Source organism: Phacochoerus africanus, chromosome 4, assembly GCF_016906955.1.
Source record: "Phacochoerus africanus isolate WHEZ1 chromosome 4, ROS_Pafr_v1, whole genome shotgun sequence".
Lineage (NCBI taxonomy): Eukaryota > Metazoa > Chordata > Mammalia > Artiodactyla > Suidae > Phacochoerus > Phacochoerus africanus.
The window spans coordinates 18009359-18033602 of NC_062547.1; the positions used below are offsets into that span (position 1 = coordinate 18009359).

General features: G+C 52.7%; 2 protein-coding genes and 1 long non-coding RNA gene across 14 annotated transcripts in view; 2 read left to right on the forward strand and 1 right to left on the reverse strand.

Moving 5' to 3' along the window:
- Positions 1-15512, forward strand: part of PHF21A (PHD finger protein 21A) — a 201361-nt gene extending 185849 nt beyond the window's left edge. For all 10 annotated transcript variants that reach the window (XM_047775905.1, XM_047775901.1, XM_047775896.1 and 7 more), the window contains 4 exons: positions 7022-7177; positions 8279-8354; positions 9168-9271; positions 10614-15512. In XM_047775905.1, coding sequence (XP_047631861.1) covers positions 7022-7177; positions 8279-8354; positions 9168-9271; positions 10614-10880 — 603 coding nt within the window. In that variant the 3' untranslated portion in view covers positions 10881-15512. The remainder of the gene's footprint in view (positions 1-7021; positions 7178-8278; positions 8355-9167; positions 9272-10613) is intronic.
- A 160-nt stretch (positions 15513-15672) lies between these two features.
- LARGE2 (LARGE xylosyl- and glucuronyltransferase 2) lies at positions 15673-23052 on the reverse strand. 3 transcript variants are annotated; one of them, XM_047775891.1, is made up of 15 exons: positions 22785-23052; positions 20987-21543; positions 20515-20898; positions 20092-20174; positions 19790-19913; positions 19370-19541; positions 19148-19252; positions 18571-18683; positions 18377-18502; positions 18121-18276; positions 17845-18005; positions 17156-17434; positions 16688-16840; positions 16395-16590; positions 15673-16153 (listed from the first exon to the last, which is right to left on the reverse strand). In XM_047775891.1, the coding sequence occupies exons 3-15, from the start codon at positions 20815-20817 to the stop codon at positions 15944-15946; spliced, it is 2181 nt and encodes a 726-aa protein (XP_047631847.1). In that variant the 5' UTR covers positions 20818-20898; positions 20987-21543; positions 22785-23052; the 3' UTR covers positions 15673-15943. The 3 variants fall into 3 exon arrangements, with proteins under 3 accessions (XP_047631847.1, XP_047631848.1, XP_047631849.1); XM_047775892.1 differs by lacking the exon at positions 22785-23052 and having other exon boundaries at positions 20987-21033; positions 21471-21738; XM_047775893.1 differs by lacking the exon at positions 22785-23052 and having other exon boundaries at positions 16025-16189; positions 20515-20630; positions 20715-20898; positions 20987-21741.
- Positions 17241-18812, forward strand: LOC125125207 (uncharacterized). Its single transcript, XR_007134376.1, has 4 exons — positions 17241-17373; positions 17603-17754; positions 18178-18257; positions 18490-18812. It is a non-coding gene; the product is annotated as an uncharacterized LOC125125207 (long non-coding RNA).
- Positions 23053-24244: the final 1192 nt, after the last annotated feature.

Below are 24244 nucleotides of genomic sequence, written 5' to 3' on the forward strand. Positions count from 1 at the left end.
AAACTAGTTTTTAAATGAGCACCTACAAAGCAGTGGATTCACTCAACAAATACTCCCTGAGCAGGCACTGTTCTTGAGGCTGGGGACAGAACCAACTCCCTGCCCTTGGGGAGCTCATACTGCACCGCTAGAGGCAGGTGATAAGCAAAGGCACGTGTAAAAGGGCAGGTAATGATAAGTGCTGTGAAGAAAACTGAGACAATGTAAGGGCCATAGGGGTCATGGCAGGAAGCTGCATTTTATGAAGAGTCATGAGAAAAGGCCTCTCTGATGGGAGTGGAGTGTGTGGGCATATCTGTGGGTGGAAGAGCATTCCACACAGAGGGAACAGCAGTGCAGAAGCCCTGCTTGTAGGAGGAAGTGTCACGTTTACAGCAAGCAGGCAGAGCGGTGGGAGGGAGACCTCAGAGGACAGGGTCGGTGGTACAAAGCTTTGTGGCTTTTACTCCTAGTGAAGTGGGAGGTACTAGAGGGTTTTAAGTAGAGACATGATGTTATTTTTCACTTGTTTTTTCACTTTTTTCATTTTATTATTTTTCCATTTTTGAAAATTTTTCAAATCTACAGAAAAGTTGCAGTAACAACACAAAGAACAGATACATACCCTTCACCTGGATTCACCAATTGTTACCATTTTGCCACCTCCGCTAGTCCCCAACCCCCGCCCACGCCCACTTTTTTTTTTATTTGTTTATTTATTTATTTATTTATTTTTGGTCTTTTTGCCATTTCTTGGGCCACTTCGGTGGCATATGGAGGTTCCCAGGCTAGGGGTTGAATCAGAGCTGTAGCCGCCGGCCTGCACCAGAGCCACAGCAACGTGGGATCCGAGCCACGTCTGCAACCTACACCACAGCTTAAGAGAACACCGGCTCCTTAACCCACTGAGCAAGGCCAGGGATCGAACCCACAACCTCATGGTTCCTAGTCGGATTCGTCAACCACTGTGCCATGATGGGAACTCCCCATGCCCACTTTTTTTTGCAGATCTAGCTAAAAAGCTGCAGGCCACATGAATCCTGACCCAGAATACTTAAGTGTATATCTCCCAAAAACAAAGACGTTCTCTGACATAGCTACGTGCATTTATCAAACTGAGGAAATTTACTATTGCTAAAACATTATTATTATAAAAATAGCCCACCTGCAGATTTCTCTAATTGTCTCAATAAACACTTTAGCAGCACTTTGTTTTGTCTGCTCCGGGATCCAATCCAAGATCACTCTTGACATTTATTGTTACGGAATATTCTCTATAGTCTCCTTCCTCTGGAACAGTGTCTCAGCCTGTCTTTGTCTTTCATGACATTCACATTTTTCATAAGGTAGGCCAGTGCCATAACAGGGGTTCCTCCACTGGGATGATCTGAGTGTTTCCTTAAGAATAGATTCAGGGCGTGCATATCTGTAGGAGCACTAAATACGAACCCTTCTCAGGGCATCACAAGAGACCTGTGTTGTCTCTGTGTCCCGTTGATGGTGATGCTAACTTTCATCTCTTAAAACAGATTCCACCAAGTATCCCTACCTATAAAGGTGCCTGTTTCCTTAACTGGAAATAGCATCAAAACCATAAAAATATCCAGTTCCCTAACAACCGGTTTTAGCATCCTTTGATGGTTCTTGCCTGCATTTATTATTTTTAAGGTGTTTGCACAATTGATTTGGATTTTAGAAGGGTCGCTACGTCTGACGTGGAGAAGAGACAGCGGGGAGATAGGATGGGAGCAGGGAGACCAGTTAGGAGGCTGTTGCCATCGTCCAGGCAAGAGCTGACAATGGCTTGGTCTAATAGGATGGCAGAAGTAAAGATGGCGCAGACCGACTCGGTCTGCATAAAAGAGTCAGCAGGATTAGATGACAGAGTGTGAGAAAAAGACAACAGCCAAAGGTTTTGGCCAAAACAGCTGAAAGGATGAAGCTGCCATTTATTGGAAATGACAAGAGCAGGTTTGAGGAGGGAAACCAAGGGTTTCATTTTGTACGTGTCCCATTTCTTTCGTGAATTGCAGACCTTGTCTTTCTGATCATCGTGAGTAAAATGTCCTTTGAACTTGAGGGTTCTTAGTACTTACTAACGGTCTACGCCTCTCCAAAAATCAAAAGAATACCGGGAATTCTTATTGTGGCTCAGCGGGTTAAGAACCCATCTAGTATACATGAGGATTGGGGTTCAGTCCCTGGCCTTGCTCAGTGGGTTAAGGATCTGGCATTTCCGTGAGCCATGGCATTGGCTGGCAGCTGCAGCTGTGATTCAGCCGCTAGCCCAGGAACTTCCATGTGCCGCATGCAGGTGCAGCCCTAAAAAGACAGAAGAAGGAGAGTACCATGTGCACATCCTGAATTACAATTCCAGAGGGGACAAAGGAAGTGTGTCGTCCTTGGAGGGCCTAGGCCATAGAAGAGTTCTCTCCTTGGGCAGATTTCCTTCCTTGGATACAGCCAGTGGCTACAGGCCCAGCCTTGCTCTCAAGATTCAGCATTTCCAGAGTTCCCATCGTGGCTCAGCAGTTAAGGAATCTGACTAGTATCCATGAGGACATAGATTCGATCCCTGGCCTCGATCAGTGGGTTAAGGATCTGGCATTGCCGTGAGCTGCAGTGTAGGCTGCAGATACTGCTCGGATCTGGTGTCACTCTGGCTGTGGTGTAGGCTGGCAGCTGTAGCTCCATTTTGACCCCTAGCTGGGAATCTCCATATGCTGCAGGTGCAGCTCTAAAAAGACCGAAAAAATCATCATTTCCTCCAGTTCTCCTGGCTTTTGGCGTTAGCAATTGACATAGTTTTCTCCCTGTTCTGTGAATGAGCACCAGAAGTCCCTTTCAGAAACTGTGTTTGCTGGCACCAAAGATTATCTCTGTTTTCCTCAGTCGAAGCATCGCCAGGGGTTGCCAGCTCGTGGCTTCTTGGTAGAGATCCTGCACAGGGTGACACTCTAGGGAGCAGATGATTGTGGGTCTGCATATGAGTCTCTTTCCTAAAGGATGTTTTTGCTTTTTGTGACTTGTTTATTTATTCATTTATTTATTTTTGTATTTTTATGCACCTGTGGCACATGGAGGTTCCCAGGCTAGAGGTCAAATCGGAGCTGCAGCTGTCAGCCTATGCCACAGCAACACCACATCTGAACCGCGTCTGCGGCCTACGCCACAGCTCATGGTAACACTGATCCTTAACCCACCGAGCAAGGCCAGGGATTGAACTTTCGTCCTCATGGATACTTGCCAGACTCATTTCCACTGAGCTGCAATGGGAACTCCAGTTTTTGTGACTTTTGGCTAAGAGGCTCTATTGTTTTCTTTGAGTGACCGAACCCAGAGGATCCACTCAGATCAAATCACTAATTAAAAGCTTTTGCCAGTTTTCATCTTAAAATGCAAACTTTGTTCTTTTCAGGAATTTAAAGGTAAAAAGAACGCTACACTACTAAATGTGTTGAGACCTTTGTAAGTTAAACCTACTGGAATAGATTTTCTTTAAAAATAACTGACTTCTACTTTTACAGTGTCCCAACAGTGGCGATGATTAAAATCAACACAGAGGGCTGTGTTTGCTGCTGGGTCGCACAAGCCCCGACAACATTAATTAGACAATCACAGTTGAGAGGCAAGCATTTCCTGGGGATCAGTAACCATCTAGAGAGAGTTGGTAATATAAGATGCAGCCGGCCACTAATCCTCAGGATGTCCTTATTGCCACTGTCATCACTTTTATGAGGAGGAAAGATATGTTGACACAGTTATAAATTTTTTTTTCGCAAATGATAAAGTTGCAGTTGACATAGCCAGGGTATCTCCAGAAATCATATATCCCCAGCGCCTAGCGAAGACTCCTGGGTCAGGTTCTTTGGTTTATGGTAGTAATTTGGTCAGTCACCAAAGCCTGGGCCTTTGGACCTGGTACGGCATCTCTGTGGGACTTTCCTCTGCTCTCTTTAAGCAAAGAGCCGATGCTTTGTGGATGAAGCGTATATCTTGGCATCTCAGACTCACTTCTATGGACAGTAGTTCTCAACATGTGTGGTCAGGGTGACCCTGAGACTCTTGCAGGGGAGTCACAATAGCAAATATGTTTTTATATATTATGCAATATCATATCAATTAAAGTATAAAATCAAAAATATTTTAATGATCATACTGAAGTGTTCTTTGGAGTTTCATTCTCATTCTCTCCAGAGTAGGACAGTGGAGTTTTTCTAGATGCTACGTGATGAGGAATGATGTCATCACTCAGAGCTAAAGGGAATGTGTGTTCTTGGCTTTAAATTTTTTTCAGTACACGATTTTTGTAACTTCCTGCGATTCTATTATTATTTCAAAATTAAAAAGTTTTAAAACTTCTAAAACAATAAATAGCAATAGATGTAAGTCATATAAGCAAAAGCACTTTGAGGTCCTTAGTAATTTTAAGAATTTTTGTGTGTGTCGTTTTAGGGCTGCACCTGCAGTATATGGAAATTTCCAGGTTAGGGGTCAAATTGGAACCACAGCTGCCGGCCCACACCACAGCCACAGCAACATCGGATCCAAGCCACGTCTGCGACCTACACCACAAGCTCCCAGCAGTGCCAGATCCTTAACCCACTGAGCAGGGCCAGGGATCAAACCTGCGTCCCCATGGATACTAGTCAGATTTGTTTCTGCTGAGCTGTGATGGAAACTCCCAATTTTAAGAATTTAAAGGGGTCCTGACACCAAAAGTTTTAAAAACTGCTGCTATAGGATATGAAAATAGAAGAATTCTTTTCTTTAGAAACTTGAAGGAAGTTATATGACCTTTATTTTATGTACTCTTCACCTTACACTTCTTGATGTGCTCCTTACTCAGGAGCAAAGGAGCAAGTAAGATAGGGATTTGGAATAAGATGTCCCATTTGTCTCTTACTTCATCACTGATTAATTTTACCTACGGTTCATGAAAAGAGTTTTTGAAACCATAAAACTTGTATAAACCCCTTAAAGATACAGACTTCAAACATGGGGTTGAGGTTCGAGAAAGACTAGCTCTGGAGAAGAGCCACCCTCTGCCTGATTTTAAGAATGAAAGAAGGAAGTCACAGTTAACGTAGTGGTGAAACCTTATGTCTTTCAGTGCCTGGAAGTTGAAATATTAGGCTGTATTCTCATGCAGTGTTTTGTTTTGGGGGGATTTTGTTTGTTTTTGTCTTTTGTCTTTTTAGGACCACACCCGCGGCATATGGAGATTCCCAGGCTATGGGTCTAATCAGAGCTGCAGCTGCCAGCTTATGCCAGAGCCACAGCAATGCCAGATCCAAGCCGCATCTGCAACCTGCACCACAACTCAAGACAACGCCAGTGAGCGAGGCCAGGGATCGAACCCCGCAACCTCATGATTCCTAGTCAGATTCGTTTCTGCTGCACCACAATGGGAACCCCTCATTTGGTGTTTTTGCACATGTACTCGGTATCTTTTTTTACTGCCCAGAAGTAACATTGTCTTACCAAAAAAAATTAAAATCCATACATACTTTGATGTATCTTACAACTTTTTCCAGCTAGTTTTCAAGGCTGCCAGCTACCCTTGATGTATATGTGCTGTCGGATACCTACAGTATCCTTTCCTTTGGAGAGAGATTGTAGATCTGGGAAGATGTGTTCCTTTCAGCGGTGTGGTTGAGGGGCTGTATCATAGGAAGAACTGGGCATTGCTCTCTGTATCACTGCTTCCTGTGCAAAATTTCTGTCTTAAGTTTTCAGCAGAACAGCCTAGAATTCTAAACACACTGGAAGTGAAAGGAGCTCTGCTCCGAGCTGTGACACTCCCTTGGCAGCTGACCAATGACACCTCCCTTCCCTGGTCTCTATATCAGCAGTGTTAATCCTGTTCAGAGAACAGGCCGGGGATTGACTTACCGAAAAACACCTCTTTTTTTTTGTTTTCTTCTTTTTCCTTTTTTTTTTTTTTTTGGTATTTTTAGGGCCACACCCACAGCTCATGGAGGCTCCCAGGCTAGGGGTTGAATTGGAGCTGCAGCCACCGGCCTATACCAGAGCCACAGCAACCCGGGATCCAAGCCACATCTGCGACCTACCCCACAGATCACGGCAGGGCAGATCCTTAACTCATTGAGCAAGGCCAGGGATCGAACCCACGTCCTCATGTATGTCAGTCGGGTTCATTAACTCCTGAGCCACAACAGGAACTCCTAATAAACACCTTGTAACCTCTTTTTTTTTTTTTTTTTAGTGTATTCTCTACAAATTTTGAATAGATCTGTGTTTTTTTTCTGATGGTGCCCTTTGTAGAAAGAGCTCCAGCAGGCTCACCTGAGGACCAGACCTATCATTGATGGGGGTGAGGGAGAGTAGCAGAGTGCACTTAGGCTGCTCTTCTTTTTCCATCTGGTGAAGTATTTTGTGGGGAGGAATAAAGCCTCCTGGAATAGAATGGTCCATTGAACAGCAAATGCCAAATACTGGTCTTAAGGGGACATTGTCAGCTCTTTGGCTTTTTTAATTCATCATGTTAGAAGGTTCATAGGAGTTTAATTTGCTCCCGATTCGTCTTTTTCCCGTTTGAACTTTGACTACAGTTTTTCTCTCAGAGCAGGCGAAGTGAAAACCTCCATTTCTTGTCTCTCTTCTTTCTCAATCCTTCTGAACTCCACCAAAAAATGATGGGCAATGAGAATTTTTTGTACCATATTTGATGAGTGGATTCCAGTGTCCTTAAACTTTATGATTTGTGGGTTGGACTGTACCAAAACATAAATATCACCTATAAAGCTAATTTTGGCCTAAGTGGCCACAGAGTTCCAACTTCCTATAAACTCTACCTTAAAGACTAAGAATACTGGCCCCACATGGGGAACCTCAACTGTATGGAGCAGGTGGGGGGCTTGTGCCATTGCCAGTTTCTGCTTTTTGCGAGCACTGTTGTAAACAGTTGGAGGGGCGCAGCTGATTGTCCTAAAACATTTATATGTGTCCAGAATGTGCCTGGTAACAGCCAAATTTTACCTTTTTGTCCTTTTTCTTACCTTTCCTTTCCATTTCATAGGGTGATATCCATGAGGATTTTTGCAGCGTGTGCAGAAAAAGCGGCCAGTTGCTCATGTGTGACACGTGTTCCCGTGTATATCACCTGGACTGCCTAGACCCTCCTCTGAAAACGATTCCCAAGGGCATGTGGATCTGTCCCAGATGTCAGGACCAGGTACCGTGGGCAGCCAGGCAGGGTGAGGGACTAAGGACAGGAAGGACCGCCTTTCCCCTCTTCCCTCCCAGGAGGTCTCCAGGCCTCACTCCCCGTTCGCAGCACCGCACATGCCGGCACTCACCTGTCCTCTCCCAGGTTCTCTGTCCTTGAGGTGGCGCCTCGTGCACAGGTGGAGAGACCCTGACTTCTTCCTTCTGTGGGAAATAAGTCCATAAGACTCTGCCACGTTCTCTAAAAATGGTCCAAACTCGCTGTAGGGTCAAAACTCTGGGAATAAAATCCTTATAGGAAAGTGCTCAGGAGATCGTTTAATTCAAATGGGAACAGCTTTTCACTTTTAATCTGTGTTGTCATCGGGATCAGAGCACTAACTATAAAGTACTGCCTTAATAGTTCGTGGACTTGAAAGAAGAGAAAAACCAAACCTCTTCCCTCCCTTTTCTGTTTAGTTTCTTTTTCTGTCAACTCTATGTGTAGCTCTGCATTTGAATTTGAATCCTGATTTGAGAAAATTCTGCTTTTCCTCTTTAAATCCTGGTCTTCATCCTTACCGTCTCCGTGATGTCTGTTCTCTCCTGCTGCTGCTTTGTGACTCTCTGATCATTTTCGGCTTGGGGTCTAGGTTTTACTTCAGTATTTGAAACTGATACTTAGTTTTCTTGGTCAGGCCATCTTTGAGGGACATACACAGCTAAAATTGAGGCAGGCAGCCCATGTCAGGTCAAGGATGAAACTGTCAGTAGCTGTTGCCATCATGCAGACTTGAGCTCGTTGCTTGTTGCTGTGGTTCCGGCTGTCAGGAGTAGTTGGGGGTCACTGGGCAGGCATGAAAAGATGAGAAGGCTCAGCCAAGTCTCAGCCTCTTTCTAAGCCAGGGCTCAGGTGACTTGGCCTTCCTGCCATTGACCCTCGTTCTCTCAGGCTGATGGCTGGAACTTTGTAGTCCAGAAACTATAGGCCAGAGTTTTGTAACACTGCCACCATAAATCCTTCCTGGATTTTGTCTGCCAATATCTACAGACACTGTTGCTTATTATTACACAGGGAATATGTGTTTATACCTCTTTCTCAAGGGTTCAATTCTGAAAATCTTTTCAGATGCTGAAGAAAGAAGAAGCAATTCCATGGCCCGGAACTTTAGCAATTGTTCATTCCTATATTGCCTACAAAGCAGGTAAAAATTGTCCATATTGCCTTTTGTATAAGCCTCCTTTTGTTTAAAAAAGAAGAAAGTACTAGGAGACAGTGTTTGTTTTGTTTTCCAAAGGAACTTTAAAGTTAAAAATGAAAAGCTTTTGGGAAGTTCCCTGGTGGTCTAGTGATCAGAATTCTGTGTGTTCACACCGCTGCAGCCCAGGTTCAGTCTCTGGTTTGGGAACTTAGATCCCCTATCAAGCCACTGAACACGTGCCAAAACAATAACAAAACCTTTTTTGTTGAAGGAAGTTAAAAGTTTGTTGTAGTACTTTCTTGGGGAGGAAATATGAGAAGTGGTATTTTATTTATGTAAAGCCAGGCTCAAGCCACAGACTTTTTTTTTTTTAGCTCTCGTTTGCATATAAAAGGGAAGCCAGTTGGGCAGTGTGTGTGTGCCCTGGCTGTGGGGCTGCAGGATCTTTTTTCTTTTTCTTTTCTTTTTTTTTTTTTTGAGGGTCGCACCTGCTGCTTATGGAGGTTTCCAGGCTAGGGGTCGAATCGGAGCTACAGCTGCCGGCCTACACCACAGCCACAGCAATACCAGATCCAAACCATGTCTGCACGTCTGAGACCCACACCACAGCTCAGGGCAACGCCAGATCCCTAACCCACTGAGCGAGGCCAGGGATCCAAACCCACAACCTCATTGTTCCTGGTCAGATTCGTTTCCGCTGTACCACGACGGGAACTCCATTCTTTGAGGAAAATTTCTTTTTTGGCAAGCCTTCTGAACACAGTGGCCTTTTTCAGAGAGTTTGTCATTAAAAACAAGTTCCCTTTCTGTTCCCAGCAAAAGAAGAAGAGAAACAGAAATTACTTAAATGGAGTTCAGACTTAAAACAAGAACGGGAACAACTAGAGCAGAAGGTGAAGCAGCTCAGCAGTTCTATAAGTGTAAGTAGACCTCCTGCCTCCTAAGCATCCCTGACAGGTACAGAGACGCAGGACTTTCCGCGTGTGTAAAGTGCATGCGGCTCTCAGGGCCTGATCCTTCCTTCAGCTGCCTGACACTGTTACCTTGGGTGGTTGCAGTCCACCTCCAGTTAGAATTTGGCTCTCGGGTACAGGTGGCCAGGCGGTGTATGATGTCCTAGCCAAGCTCTGGGACATCCTCTTGGCTTTGATCTGAGACAAGATTTTCAGTCTCCTGGCTGAAGAGGTCAGGTAGCAACTATGGCAGCATGGCCACCACCCCATGTGCTCCTGGGCCTGTTTGGGAGGAGTGTGGAGCCACCTGACACTGGGCAGACCCAGACCAGGCCCCCGCCTGTGGGTCTTCCTGGCTGCCCTGGCTCGTGAGTCCATCGCACAGACCCTCTCTCCCACCCCATCTTCCACGCACTGCTGACCGCCTTTCCAGGCTTCCCTGACCAGCCTGAGGAAGAGAGCTTCCTGGAGACAAGTACTGACAGTAACTGCTACCCAGCCTGGCTGACCAGGTGGGAGAGAGGGTTGTGTTTGCAGCAGGGGTTCAGAGGCTCCTCCCAAGAGGAGCAGGCTTTCTTTTCCATTGAATAGGTCCCCTGGTTGGAGTGAGGTGGCCTCAGCCCTCATGATGCCAGGTGGTACCCTGGACTTGGTGGCAAGTATGCTCTCTCTCCTTACCATACCGCCTGTGGCTGGCAGGTTTCACATCTCTTTCCTTGCCTAGAACCTAGGCCAGCAGGTGTGGGAGGCCAAGTACGAAAGGGCAAAAGACTACCTACCAGTCCATGATGGAGCAGAAGGGCTTCTCTTGGCTGAAGCCTTTGATTCTCCTGAATAGCACTGTCCAGGCCTCTAAATTCTTGCTGACCTAACGATCCTCAGTAGGCCCTCAGTTTGAATCCAGAAACCAGTGGCTTATTTCTACCCTGGAAACCCCAATCCAGTCCTGAGCCTATCCACACCATTAGCATGGCAGAAGTACCCCCCGCCCTGCCCAAACCAGCTTTAGCGCAGCTGGGGGAGCTTTTTTTTAAATGCCTTTTATTTTGTAGTATTAGAGTGGTAATTCACGTTTGGCTTTAAGTCCTTGGGTCAAGGAGAGGTGGTTTTTAAACCACTCAGCTTGCCCCTCTCTCTCTTGCCTCTTGGGCCTCTTCCTTCCCTTGGGTAGTGGCACCCACTCCAGTGTGGAGCAGAACAAGGTCTAGGGGCTGCGCACTAGCCGACAGGGATCCTTTATCTGGAGAGGCTGCCAGGCCTGTCAGAAAAGCCGGAGGCTCAGTGCCCCTGCCCTTCTCATTGGCTGCAGAAATGCATGGAAATGAAGAGCACCATCCTGGCCCGGCAGAAGGAGATGCACAGCTCGCTGGAGAAGGTCAAACAGCTGATCCGCCTCATCCACGGCATCGACCTCTCCAAACCTGTAGACTCTGAGGCCACTGTGGGGGCCATCTCCAACGGCCCGGACTGCACCCCCCCTGCCAACGCCACCACCTCCACGCCGGCCCCCTCCCCCTCCTCCTCCTCCTCGCAGAGCTGCACAGCGAACTGTAACCAGGGGGAAGAGACTAAATAACAGAGCCCTGCTAGGAGAAGCCACGGGATCCCGGTGGCCAGGAGAGCAAAACACTGAAGACTCTAGAAAAGCAAAGCCGGATTTCTTCTGGAAAGTACAGAATTCTTTTGGTTCTTTGGTTCCAGAGAGAGAGAAGATGCTTGTGCCAGGTGGCACCAGAGTTTGCCAATTGATCCTTCTTATTCTGTGTGTACATGCAAAGATTGGACCATGTTACATGAAATAGTGCCAGCTGGAGGTTCTTTGCCAGCACCATGCCAAGTGAAATAATATATTTACTCTCTCTATTATACACCAGTGTGTGCCTGCAGCAGCCTCCACAGCCACGATGGGTTTGTTTTTGTTTTGTCGGGTGGGGAGCAGGGACGGGCGGAGGGAGGAGAGAGCAGGTTTCAGATCCTTATTTGCCGAGCCGTTTGTTTAGGTAGAGAAGACAAGTCCAAAGAGTGTGTGGGCTTTCCTGTTTCTAAACCTTCACTACTATAAAACCAAAAAGAGGAAATCGAGATTTAACCAACCCCAGTGCCCAGAGGAGGGATGGGGAGGGAAGGGGAGGGAGCCGGGGTGGGAAGAGTATATCAAATAAGCAGTATTTCATATTGTCTGGGGTGGGGGCGGCGCACGGAGAGACGGACGCCGAGAACAGCCGCCGGCTTCTCCAGAGCAGTCTGCTCCCCCGCCGTGGGCACCCCCACGCTCCCCAAATTCCTTCCCTGCTTTGGCAAATGGGCGCCATCCCCGTGGATGATCCGGTTAACCTTCCCTCTCCAAGAACAAGCAGAGCCGGGCCTCAGGGGGCCCTTGCCCGGGGCAGGGAAGAAGGGGGTGTGTGTGTGTGTGTGCACGCGCGTGTGTGGTGTGTGTGTGTGTGTGTGTGTCGAGGAAGGAAAAAAGGTGGATCAGTGATTTTACTTGAAAACAAGCTCCATCCCTTTTCTATATTTATAAGAAGAGAAGATCCTGAGCGAAGCAGCACGCGACCCAGGTGTGTGTGAATTGAATGGAGACGTTTCTTTTCTCTCTTTTTTAAATTTTTTGTTTTTGTTCTTTTTCTTTCTTTTGAAAAAGAAGTTTTATTTTGTTGTTTCTTTTACTTTTTTGGTAACAAAAACTAAAATAAGGAATAGAAAAGCTGTTTTTCAGGCTGACAGTCCAATTAAGGGTAGTCGAGACCTTGCATGGTAGACTAGGAATCATAGTGTCAGTGAGGTCCAGTGAGTCTGTGTGAGTCCTTGTGTCATCGTTCGGGGCACTGTTTTTTTATGCAAGGGCAAAAATCTTTGTATCTGGGGAAAACAACAACAACAACTTTTTTTTTTTAATTAAAAAGGAAAATAAAAAGATATTGAGGTCTTCCTAGTGTTACTTAAATTAAGATCAAGGTAAGAAACATTGTAAAAAAAAAATTACAAAAGTGCTATTTGTTTCCTAAAAACAGTGATTTCTATTAAAAAGGTGTCAGAACTGGAGAAAATGCTGTGTAGTTATAATTTTTTAGCACAGAACCTGCTGATCATGATGACATTTTGCTGTGTTTGTGTCTCAAGACTGGTGGGCTAGTCTCCAGGATTTCTGTCGTCCCGACGACGGCGGTGGCCCCCAAAGGGCAGGGGCGGAGCTCCCACCTGTCTCCCCTCCTCAGCAAAGACTGTCCTCTCTTCCTGGTGCAGGGATCTGGGCTCCTGTTTCTGCAGCCCAGACGCAGTGTGGATGGTATCAGGGTCCTACCTGTTGTCTCCTCGGATTTTGTTAGAGCCGAAGGCTGGTGCCTAAATAAGATCCCTTCCTTTGGTGCTGCTCCTGGTCTTTCAGCCACCAGCATTTTGAGTGCCTGGGGGACACAGCTGTGAAGGAAACGGCCAGGGAAGCTCAGTGGTGCTTAGACAGAACAAGGGAGTGAGAGGTCCTGAAGTACGTGGTGTCTCTGAGATCGAGAGCCCCGGGGCCGCCTTTGTGTCTTCTTGCCTTTGAAGAGAGGTTGGCATCTCCAGTGCTTTCTCTGCCCACTGACTCCAGGCACTGGAGATGGGGGTTGACTCTGCTTTGCCCACCCACCAGCTTCCTTGGTGACCTTTGGCTAGAACACTGTGCTGTGCTTGGCTTGGCTTGTCTCCTTCTTGAGAAAACCAGGGTTCTGGAAGGCTCGGACCATTTCTGTCATCTTGCCTTGTGGGAAGGAAGTTCTGGTAAGCGCGGGCTCCCACACACTCTGCCCATTGTGCGTGTCTGGCCACAGGAGGGAGGCAGAGGCTCTGGGCCCCAGCACTCTCAGAACGTCTCTCCCAAGCCGGCCCTGTGCCCCCGAACGGCCAGAGTCTTGGAGGGGCGGAAATCGGCCCACTGGTTTCTCCCCCACCTAGTTAGGCCCAGAAAGACACAGATGAGTCCTGAAAGCAACTCCAACAGGGAAATACGTCTTACTCTAAACCTGTCTCATCTCTACCAACCGCTTCCGTTCATCTTCCCTGGATGTTGGAAGAGGAGGTTAAAAGGGGCTGCACAGGCCTCAGAGTCAGACCTGTGAGGTCACCTGAGGAGGGATGAAAGGAGCTCCCTTTTCTCATGCAAAACCCAAGGTGCTATGTCTAGTCAGGGAGCTTCGGGCGGGTGGTGCCTGGACTAGTTGGAGGAATAGTTGGCGGAGGTTCAGAGCCCAGAGGCAGGCTGTGTGCCCTGTCTTCAAGCCCTCCCATTTGACTTGTCTGGGCCCAGAGACCGAGGGTTGCCACCTAATACCTATCTTCTTGAAGGAAGTTGGGGGAACTGTCCTCACTAGAGGCCTTTGCTCAGAAAGGAGCTGCCAGGGATTCTCAGGGGTGGGGGCCGGGGCTAGGAACTGACCTGGGCCTTGCTAGCTGCTGTGAGGTGTCACACTCTGCCCTTGCCTAGGGTTGGCCTATGGATTCTTCCCCAAGTTCAGATATAAGCTGTTTTGCAGGTCAGCTAGTCTGGAGTGGAAAGTGCAGCCTGCCCCCAAGTCTGCATACCGGACTCAAATCCCCAAACGCCTTTACTGCAAAGAAAAGTCCCTAATCACCCAGTCTCATCCTACCAAGAGAAGACCCTCTCTGTCCCTCCAGACCTATGGGTCCCTGTGACCATGACTGCCCCACCAGAGCTGCCTCCACCTCCCTCTCCCTCCCTCCTGCTTTTGCTCAGGCCCAGGTGTGGCCGCTGACAGACACATCTGAGCACAGCTGGCTTGCAGTCTCTCCAGAGGCCAGAGAACAGCTGGTCTGAGACTAGGAAGGAGCTGCCCCCGCTGGGCCCTGGATCAGGAGACCCCTTGGCAGTCCTGTGGCTCAGGTGCTGTGCCTGGGAGGCAAGTGAGGTCATGTTGCCGTCATCGACCCTGCTCCTGTCCTTGCCAATGTGGCCTGCGGGCCCTTTTTCTTTCCCGGAGTCTGCTGGGTTTTGTCTCGCCTCTGCTGAGCTCATCCGGAGTTCTGCTTGCTTCCATCCTTATTGGACCGTTTGGGGGCAGGCCTGGCAGGGAAACCCAGCTCAGGGCAGCCCCTCGTGGGGCCTTAACCTGTGTGGGGCCTGTAACACAGCCATGGCAGCCTCCAGCTATCACCCTGTGAGTGCCCTGTCTCCCTGCAGGCCCTGCCTCTGTCCCTGCTGCTTCCTGGCTCAGGCTCAACAGGCGCGTTGCTGGGCGCAATGGCTCGCCCCGCGCCCCTCCCTCTCTGGTGAGGGTGGCCCATCTCCAGCTCCCCTGCGCTCTGTGTGTGCAGTTGCCTCTCCGACACTTCCTCTCTTGGGGCCAGCAGAGCCTTCCTGGGCTCTTGTCCCAACCCAGGACGCTCACAACACACTCCAAATGGTTTCTTCATTCCCTTTTAAGGTGTCGGTCTTTCTTATTTATCCAAAGGGCTTACCTTAGGAGACTCTTACCCCAGGGGCAGAAGGCTCTCGGGCACTAGGATAGATGGTGGCCCAGGTACATTTTCCAGGCCCGGCATTTTCCAGGTTCCATGGCTTCTTTGGATGGAGGCAGCCTTGCTCTGTGTAAGACTGTGGACCTCACCCCACCCCTCAGCTGGGCACCCTTGTCAGGAAACAGGAGACCCTTTCTCACCCTGATTTCCAGCCATCCTCAGTGTCAGCTCCTTTTTAAGAAGTGTGTGTGGGGGGCCTCTGAGAAGATTCCTCTGGCCCTCCAAGAGTGAGGGGAAGCTGGGGGTCACCCCTTCGGAGAGCCCAGGGGGAGCTCCTAGAATTAGCCCTTGTGAAGGAAGAGCGGGGCACACAGATGGACTTCACTCCCGGCTCCCAAAGGCATCTCTTCCCCGAGGACACCATCCCCCACGGCAGCCTCTGGCCCCTGCCCCTCGCTCTAGTGTCGCTGGGTCCTCAGCCCAGGGTCAGTTGCAGTCAGGCAGGACAGGACGGGCAGCCAGAGGTCAGCACGCTCTGAGCAGAAAAGAGCCAGCCAGCCCCCAACCTGTCTCTCGTCCACGACCTTTGTGATTTCAGTCTTGGTAGAACTTGTATTTGGAGTTTTGTGCTTCAAAGTTTTTGTTTTTGTTTGTTTGATTTTTGTTTTGAGGGGGCGGGGGGGATACAGAGCAGCTGATCAATTTGTATTTATTTATTTTAACATTTTACTAAATAAAGCCAAATAAAGTCTCTCAGACTCATGGTGTTGGGTTTGGGGCAGGGGAGGGTGAACAAGACACGCTCCCGTCCCGGCCTCCGTGGGAGGGCCGGTCCTCTTGCAACTACAGTGGGATTCAGCACCGCCCCAGGCCCACAGATGCCCTCATGCCCCAAACTGAGAGGACTGTGAAACAGTGCTGTTAAAACTTTATTTATAAAAAAGGGATGTTACAGTTGAGGAAGTAGGAACCAGCCCCAAACCAGCTGGGGCAGAGGAACACGAGACCCCAAGCACAGAATAGCAGCAAAGGGAAGCCCCGGGCCCCACCCCACGGGCGCCCCATCACAATCCTTCCCAGGGACTTAAATAACTTAAATAGCAGAGACGGAGGGGCGGCAGCAAGGCTGCTCCAGTGTCTGCAAGGAGTGCGTGAGAGTCCTGGAGACAGGCAGGGGTGCAGTCAGGTGGGGCCTCGGGGCTGCTGCAGGGCAGTGAGGTATTTGAGGGCAGCAGCCCCGTAGTGACGGGACAAGTCCTGGTGAAATTCATCCTTGAGGGCCTGGAGGCAGTCACGATAGGTGGGGCTGGAGCGGAAGCGGGAGATGTCAAGGCTTGGGGCGTGTGGCAGGTGGATGATGAAGGCCTCGGGCAGCACCAGGAGCTCGTATTCCTGTGGAGTAGGCCAGGTGGACTGTCACAGCCCAGGCTAGGGGAAGATGACAGCTTTAAGGAATGGGGACCAGGTTTATCTGATAGCCGCCAAGAGCCAAAGTCAGGGCCAAAGGCAGCTGATTTTAGTTCTCCAGAGGGGTGGAATTTCTAACAGTGCAGTGGGCCCCACTGAGGTGTGGTGAGCCCCCTGGGCCTGGAGGCATTCAAATTGAGGCTGGAGATGGCAAGATGCCCCTCACCTGTGCATCCAACTCCACGATGTGGGCCACCTTGTTCCAGCCAAAGCCCACAAATCGGGGATCATAGCGGGGACAGTCTCGTGGCACCACCACATAGGGCTCGTAGTCAGCTGCCCATTGCACGCGGTACGGGGCCTGGGCCTCCCGCCAGCGGGCATAGTCTGTGGGCGCATGACCCCGGGGCCACTCATGGTACCTGTGCACAGGAGAGGGCAGGGAGCCAGGCTGAGGCTAGGAGTTCCTGGTGGTGGCCAGTGTAGGGAACCGCAGGGCAGGGCCGTGGCCTCTCCTACCTGAAGGTATAGAGAGAGCCGGCGTCCAGCAAGGCCAGCAGTTCGGCCTTGGAACTGGGGAAGCTGAAGCGGTAGTGCAGGGTCTCGAATGCTGGCACCACCAGGGCCACCTTCCGCCCACCGGTGCCCAGCTCCAGCTGCTCGATGGAGGCCCTGAGGAGGGATTGCCCATGAATGGAAGAGAAGGGGGAAGGCTCTGCCTCCAGCACGAGGCCTCGTGGTTCTCTTTATTTGTACCAGAGGTGGGACCCGCCTTTCAAAGGCCTGCACGCCCCGGAGCCACTAGGAGACGACACAAGTGGAGCTGCTGTGGGAGCAGGTCCCAGCCCCTCCCTCTGCTGTGGCAGCCCAGAGAAATGACGTGGCCCCCACCCTAATGTGACCCTGTTTCACAGAGGATGTGTGGCCCTGACAGGAGCACCCTGCCCACACGCACCCACACACCACCCCCTCCCTCCTCCGGCCCACCTGAGGTAGTGGTAGAGGGAGTAGGCGGGCAGGAAGTCAATGTCACTGAGGAAGACGTAAGGCGTGAGGGCCTGCGCCAGGGCCACGTTGCGAAGCTGGTTGATGGGGTAGAGGGGACCCTCGCGGTACACCACGTGGTAGGCTACATCCTGCCGGGCGGAGAGCACCGCCGAAGTCTCCACGAAACGCAGGAACTGCTGGGCCTCTGCGTCTGTCAGGTACAAGGCCAGGCTCATGGGGCCCGGCCAGTGCCTGCACAGGGCTTCCAGCATCTGCAGCCTGGGGTGAGGGGGGTGGTCAGCCCAGGGAGGGCGGGATGCCTCCCACCTTGGCGGCTGCGGACACCCCCTCAGGTGACTTAGGGAGCACCATCCAAGCGCTTTTTGAGCTGTTCCTATTATTTAATCTTCACAACTACCCCACAAGGTGGGTACTTTCATTTGACAGATGAGAAAACTGAGGGCCAGAGATACTAAGACTTGCCCGTGGTCCCACAGCTGAAGAGGGGCAGCTCCCGGCATCTGAATGATTGCCAAAGCCCAAGCTCCTGCCACCAGCTCCAGCGTCTCCGACTCCCGGAACTCCTCGAGCATCAGGCAGTAAGCGCTCTTCCTTCCACCCGATGGAACCCTCCTCCTGAAACTCCCAGACCGCGCCGTGCTCCCTGGGGCCGCCCTGGGCATCCTCACCGGTCCATGGAGAGCTGGGCCACCAGGGTGACATCGTAGGGCTGGGGGGGCGGCGGCTTGTGGGGCAGGAAGGTGATGTGCACGCGGTGCACGGTCAGCTGCTGCTGTCGGAACTCAAAGCAGGCGTCCTCCTCGTCCAGCTGCGCCAGGGCCCGCTGCAGCTACGCGGGTCGGGGGAGAGATGCGCCGGGTGAGCGGGGCAGGCGGACAAGCTCGGGTCCCACTCGAGCAGAAGGGCGGGGCCTCCCCAGGGAAGGGAAGGCGGCTCCCCCTCACCTGCTCCGCCCCAGGAGGGGGCGGACAGGGGCACCCAAAGAGCTCTCTCCGCAACAGGTTCCCGTCGTACTCCAGGAAGGTCAGGTGGAGGTTGCGGAAGGATTCCACGTGCTTGTTCTTCACGCGAAGCTTTTTTGGTGAGTTCCAGTGGATCACCTGGGACCAGGGAGGGTGTTGGAGGAGGCATGGGAGCAGGGAGCCGGCGTCCCCCGCCTGGGCCCATCACCACAGCTCAGCCACCCCCCGCCCCGCTCACCTTGAGGTCAGACGCCTCCGAATAGCAGCGCTCAGCCAGCGTGTGGTCTGACAGCTGCACGTTCCAGACGCAGGGCAGGGGCTGCACCAGCCATGGGTGCTCCTTGATTACAGCATTGAAGATGTCCTGGGCAGAGACGGCCATCACACCTCGGCCCAGAGCCTGCCCCACCCCCCTCCAAAGCTCCCCCAGACCTGGTCTGCCAGTGAGGTGGCGGGTAGGGTAAGGAGCTCCTGCGTGGCGGTCAGCTTCCACATCTGCTCCCAGCCAGCCTGCCGAAGCCGGTCCAGCCGCAGAAGAATCACGCCTGCTCATGAGGAGAGGTTGTCATGCCCTCCTGGGGCCAGGGCTCATAAGGGTGTCTTTTGAATGCTTATCTTGTGACGTGTTGATATGTTCTGACTCTTCAAACATGACCATGGACTAGCTCTGTCAACAACTGATGATTCTCTTGGGGGTGAAGGGGAGGCAAAACAGCTTTCAGAGCACCTCCACAACCATCTTCTCAAATCCAGTAATCCCAGGACTGGTAAAATCATCCCCACTTAATGGATGAGAAAACTGAGGCTCAGAGGGACTAAGTGACACCGCCAAAGTCTTCCAGCGTGTACAGCCAAGGTTGGAACTGTGATTTCTGGCTCTTCTCCCAGTGTTCTTTCCACAGCACAGTTCTTCCTGGGGGGCCCTCCTAGCATTCTGTGGCCTGCCCAGCCCCTGGGACCCAAGGATCAGTAACCATCCCTCTTGCCTCCCCTGACCACTGTCCCCCACCTGTGTTAAACCCCCGGCCCAAGGCAGGCCAGGGCCTGTGGTTCCTCCAGAGGTTGCCAAGGTACCAGTTGCTCTGGTTCTCCACGAGACCAATCACTTGCTTATCTGGAAGGAGAGGGCATGTGGGAGCTGCCTGAGGTTGCCACAGGACCTGGGCTCAGGACTCAGCCACAGGGAAGCCAGGGAGGGGGCCTGCCTGAGCCGGGGTCCCAGGCCTCTCACCAGAAAAGTGAGCAAAGAGTGCCCAGAGCTCTGCGATGTTGGAGGCAAAGGTGACATCTGTATCCAGAACAATGACACGGGCCAGGTCAGGGGGCAGGGCACCGGGCAGCACTAGCTTCATTAGCCCATAGAGGCCAGAATAGTGCTTGTTAGGGATCCAGGAGACCTGGGGCTGTGGGTGGAAGGATAGGGCATGAGCCTGGCGGAGAAGGGCCTAAGGGGCCGGAATATATGCAGGGTGACTCAGGGGGAAGTGGGGGTGGGCTCTGGGAGGATGAGAGATTCGAGCTTCAGTGGATGTGATGGGGCTGGGGCTCCCAGGCAGCTCTACCCTGTCCTCCGCCTGGTCCCCACAACCCTGGGAGGAAGGAGGGGGCTGGGCATGGCTGGGAAGGAGTGTAGAAGGGCCAGGGCTCCTGCCTTGAGCTCATCAGCGTCGTAGAAGCTGACCCGGACAGCGGGCACCATCCATGTGTGAAAGAGCGTCTCCAGAATGTTCCTGGCCACGGCATCAGTCACCAGGTGGAGGTGCAGTGGATTTTTCCTTCAAGAAGGACAAGGGAGAAAAGCTGACAGGCCCCAGAAGGAACTACATGGGACAGGCCCCACCCCAAGGGGCTCAGAAAGGGAAGCACCAACTTCTGCCAAGAGCTTTTGCATACCCAGATTGGGATATTCTCAGAACCACCTTCAAGGGACAAAAGGGACACTCCTGGCTGTACCTGTAGAAGAGCATGGACTTCACCAGGGTGATGACGTCTCTGCTAGAGTTATGACCTGCACACACGATGGCCACTTGCAAGAGCTGGGGAGGGGACACCCGGTCGTCAGGAGTCCACTCCTCCACTAGGTGGTAAGGACCCATGCGTGGGCTGACCTGGCCTCCCCCACTGTAGCCCCACCTGGCATCAGAGCTAAGTAAGAGTTGGGACTCCGCAGGGCAGGAGGAGTCCACGCCCCCATTTCACACACCGGGAAACCGAGGCCAGGAGAAGGCGAGGTGCGAACCCGAGGCGCCCTCAGCTGGCAGGTCAGCGCCAGAGCCCACTCCAGGTGTTGGGATTCCCGCAGGTGTCCAGGTGACTGGGCCGGGGGCGCGGCACCCCTGAGATTCCCGCCGCCAGGGGCCGTGCGCACCTACCTACCTCGCACTTGGGCGGCAGCGGCCGCGGCGGGACGCAATCGGAGCGGTTGTGGCCACCGTGGTCCGCCGGCGGGTCTCTGTCGAGGGCGACAGCCCCCAGCGGCCGCAGCCGCCCGTCTGAAGGTACACGTGGCATTAGCGAGCAGAATAAGGATCCCGGGCTGCGCCCCACCCCCCACCCCCAACTCGCGCTGAGCTCACAGTCCAGGTCCCCGCCGAATAGGAAGAAACCGATCAGAAGTAACAGCAGCAACAGCAGCAGTGCAGCGGCCCCCAGAGCCCGGGGCCGCCCTCGGGGCAGCATGGCCGCCTGGGGCGGCGGCGGGGGGTGGGGGCAGTGCTCAGGGTGGGGCGCGACCCCTGGCTGGGGGCTCCATCACGAACCCTGTGGACCGAGGAGAGGAGGGTGAGCCTGGGAGATGGGGCCCGACGGCCACCTGGTCTTATCTCCCGCCCTGAGGTCGGCACCTCACCTGCTCCAGCGACTTGAGGATCCCGACCTTACTCTTTCAGAAGCCGTCTGGGGTGCGAGGAAAGGGGCGGTGAAGGCACAGGCCGCCCCGGTCCCAGCAGGAGCCGGCCCCGCCCCCAACCTGGGTTCAGGTTTCACCTCCGCTTGGCTGAGTCCGAAGGGGCGGGGAGACCCCCCCCGGGGGGGGGGGAGGGCTGGCCCCGCCCCTGCCCGGCTGGCTTCCGAAGGCCCCTCCAGCAGGGGAGGAAACCTGGATGGCTGGAGGGCTTAGGGGCAGCCACCTAGGAAGGACCAGTCTCAACTACCTGTTCTGAGCCCATCCCCCTCCTCCCTGCACGTCCCCTTAACCTTCCACCTTCGGGGGCCGTGACCCCCCGGGGCCCGGGATAAAAGGAAGAGCCTGAGTAAGGGGGAGGGGCTGGAAGGACCTCGGGAGGTTGGGGACACCTGCTCCGGAGCGGGAGGCGGAGCCAGCCGAGACCTACCCCGGAGCCACAGTGCACCTGGAGTCCCAGCTTTCCTCCCAGGCTGCTCTACTCCCACTCAGTCCAGGTGGCCCTAGGGACACAAAGCGGCCTCGTGAAGGTCGCCTCCTGCCTAGGAGCTGGCTGAGGGGCCTCACTGACGCCTGCCAGGGCCTTCTGAGCAGAGCTGGGGATCCCCGACTGGTGACAAGACCTGGGTGATTGTGCCTGGCACCGGGCCTGGATCTCTTCCTCTGCCCCCCTGACACCCGCCGCAGTCCCAGCCAGGCCTCTGCCCTGGAGCCAGAGGTGGGCACTGGAGGCAAACAAGAACAGCCACGGTTGACTGAGCGTGTATATTCCTCGTGCCAGGCCCTGTGCTGAATTTCCACATGCCTCCTTGCCATTACCCCCCACATGAGTCTCCCGTGACAGGCATTATTCTCCCTAGAGAGCTGAAGTGACCTGTTAGAACACCCTTTGGCCCTCAGGCTCTATCCTGCAGACAGAGTTTCAGTGCAACCTTCCGCAAGGGTTTCCTGTCCTGGGACTTGCCCTTGAGACTCCTGCTGCCTGGATTCTGTAGGAGTCTCACCAGGTAGACTCTCCTCCCACATCCCTTGGTTTATTGTTTTCCTAGCCCTCCTTGCAAGGGAACCTTTGTGACTTGTTTATAGTAGCCTAGGTCTTCCCTAGAAGATAGCTGCCCACCGGACTGGGTTCCCTGGGTCCCCAGGGCCTGGCACATACCTAGCTCTTGGTAAATATGTACTGAATATGGATGGGCCTCCCTGGACCTCACTGTGACCTGGAGAAGGGGCTCAGGCCAGGTCCTTTAGCCCAACTTCCAGCTACAGAAAAGTGAGGCTGAGGGGCCCCAACCCCCAAAGAGATGTGGCAAAGAAGCCCAGTCTGAGACAACCCCCTCCAAGTCTCCTCTGTGAAATGGGGGTGCCTTTCTCTGGGAAATGGGGGTCTGCCAGAAAGGTCTGGCTCTGGGCCTTGGAGGCCAGGGGCAATGGTTACCATGGAGACTAATGCGGCTCCTTATACATCTGGGAACTGAGAGGAGGGAGGAGGTAGGGACCACCTAGGCATCTGGAGCTTTGAGCCGCCAGTTGCCTGACCCTCATCGCCAGCCTGGAGCTGGGGTGGGTGTGGATGAATCCCTCCCCAAGCCCCGCCATGGAGACTATCAGTGGGGTTACATGTGAGAGAGCAGATAGGGTACCCGTGAGGGCCTGACCAGGGGGGTTGTGGAGGAAGCTGGGGCTGCAGCTGGCTCTGCACAGTGATTGGTCAATCATGCTGGCCCCACCCCTCACTCCAGCTTACCACTCAGTGGACACTGAGGAGCTGAGATGCTTGCTGGGCCTCCCAGAGGTTCTTCTGGGGTGTGGAGGGAGAAAGGAAGGTGGGTATGGGCCTTCGAAGGGTGCTGGTCTTCTAGGCCTCAGACTCAGTTGGCCCAGCTCTGTCCAGGACTTTGCCGTATGACCTTGGACTAATCAGGCCCCCTCTCTGGGCCTCTGTCCTTATCCGTACCTGTTAGACTGGTCTAGCTCTCTTCTCTTGTGGTTCAGGGCAGAGTGAAGGGGGAAGGATCAGGTCCAACCTGCGTAAAGGCCCTACAAAGAAGCCCAGCCAGATAACCAAATCCGGGCAGGGGCCCAGGAGGGCGGGGCGTCCTGAGCGCCTCCTGCACACATGACCACTCTTTGTCTCTGCAAGCTAATCAGACATGTGATCTGGAGAGGAAATTTAGGCAGACCTGCTGTTGCCAACCTGGCTGAGCCCATGATCTCCTCCCAGACCTGAGGGAGGGAGGAGAAACAGGCCTCAGCCCCAATATTCTGTTTGGGAGCAGGGAGGGGATCGGGGGGTGGGGGGGCGCTCTTCTGTCCTCCAGGCCTCTCTCCTCTCCAGAAGCACAGGAGCACCAGCCCTGGGAGTGCCAAGAAACCTCACAGTCCCCTTTCCTCTCTCTCTCCACTGCCACGGAGGGAGGAGGACCACTGATGAAAACAAAACCATTAAGATGATGGGATGTAGGGAGAAAAGGAGGAAGAGTTCCGCACCCAATGCCCTGAGCCCTAGTCTTAATCCCAGCTGCTAACTTGACTCCTGACCAAGCAGCCTCAACAATCACTGCTCTTGCTGGGCAGTGGGCAGTAGGAGAGAGGGCCCTGTCATAGGAGAACCTCACTATGGTCTGTTTGCCCCACTCCATGCAGACAAGTGACCCGAGGCAAGTCCTTTCCTCTCCTTGGGCCTCTTATTTCCAAGCTATGAAAAGTTCATACCAACCTGGTCAAGCTGCTAGGAGGAGTCAAGAGTGGGTGAGCCTGGCACCCAAGAGGTGGTGGTAAAGGATGTAGAGGATGCCCATGGTCAAGGCCTCTGTTCCTCAGGATCTTTCCCTCTCTGGAGGCCCTGGGACACATCTCCGTGGGGCTTCATTATGTGGCATGAGTAGGGAGGGCAGCTACAATTCCCCACCTGATACAGAAGCTGGGGAGGAGGCTTGGGGGAAGGAGTGCAAGGAGGGGCCGTGGTTTCTTGGTGAGGTGTATTACGATGCCTAGATTCTGTGGTCAGACTAAGACCAGAATTCCAGTCTTGACTGGGCGTTCTTAAGTGGATCCTTTCTTCTTAAAGAGAAGTATCTGGTGGAGGGAATTAGGTAAGATGCAGTACTATTCTCAAGAGTACTATAAGTCTGCTGTCCCTGTCCCAAAGGCAGAACCCGCGGCCCCACCCATGCCCCGCCCCTTTGCCCACAGCCTATCGGCGGC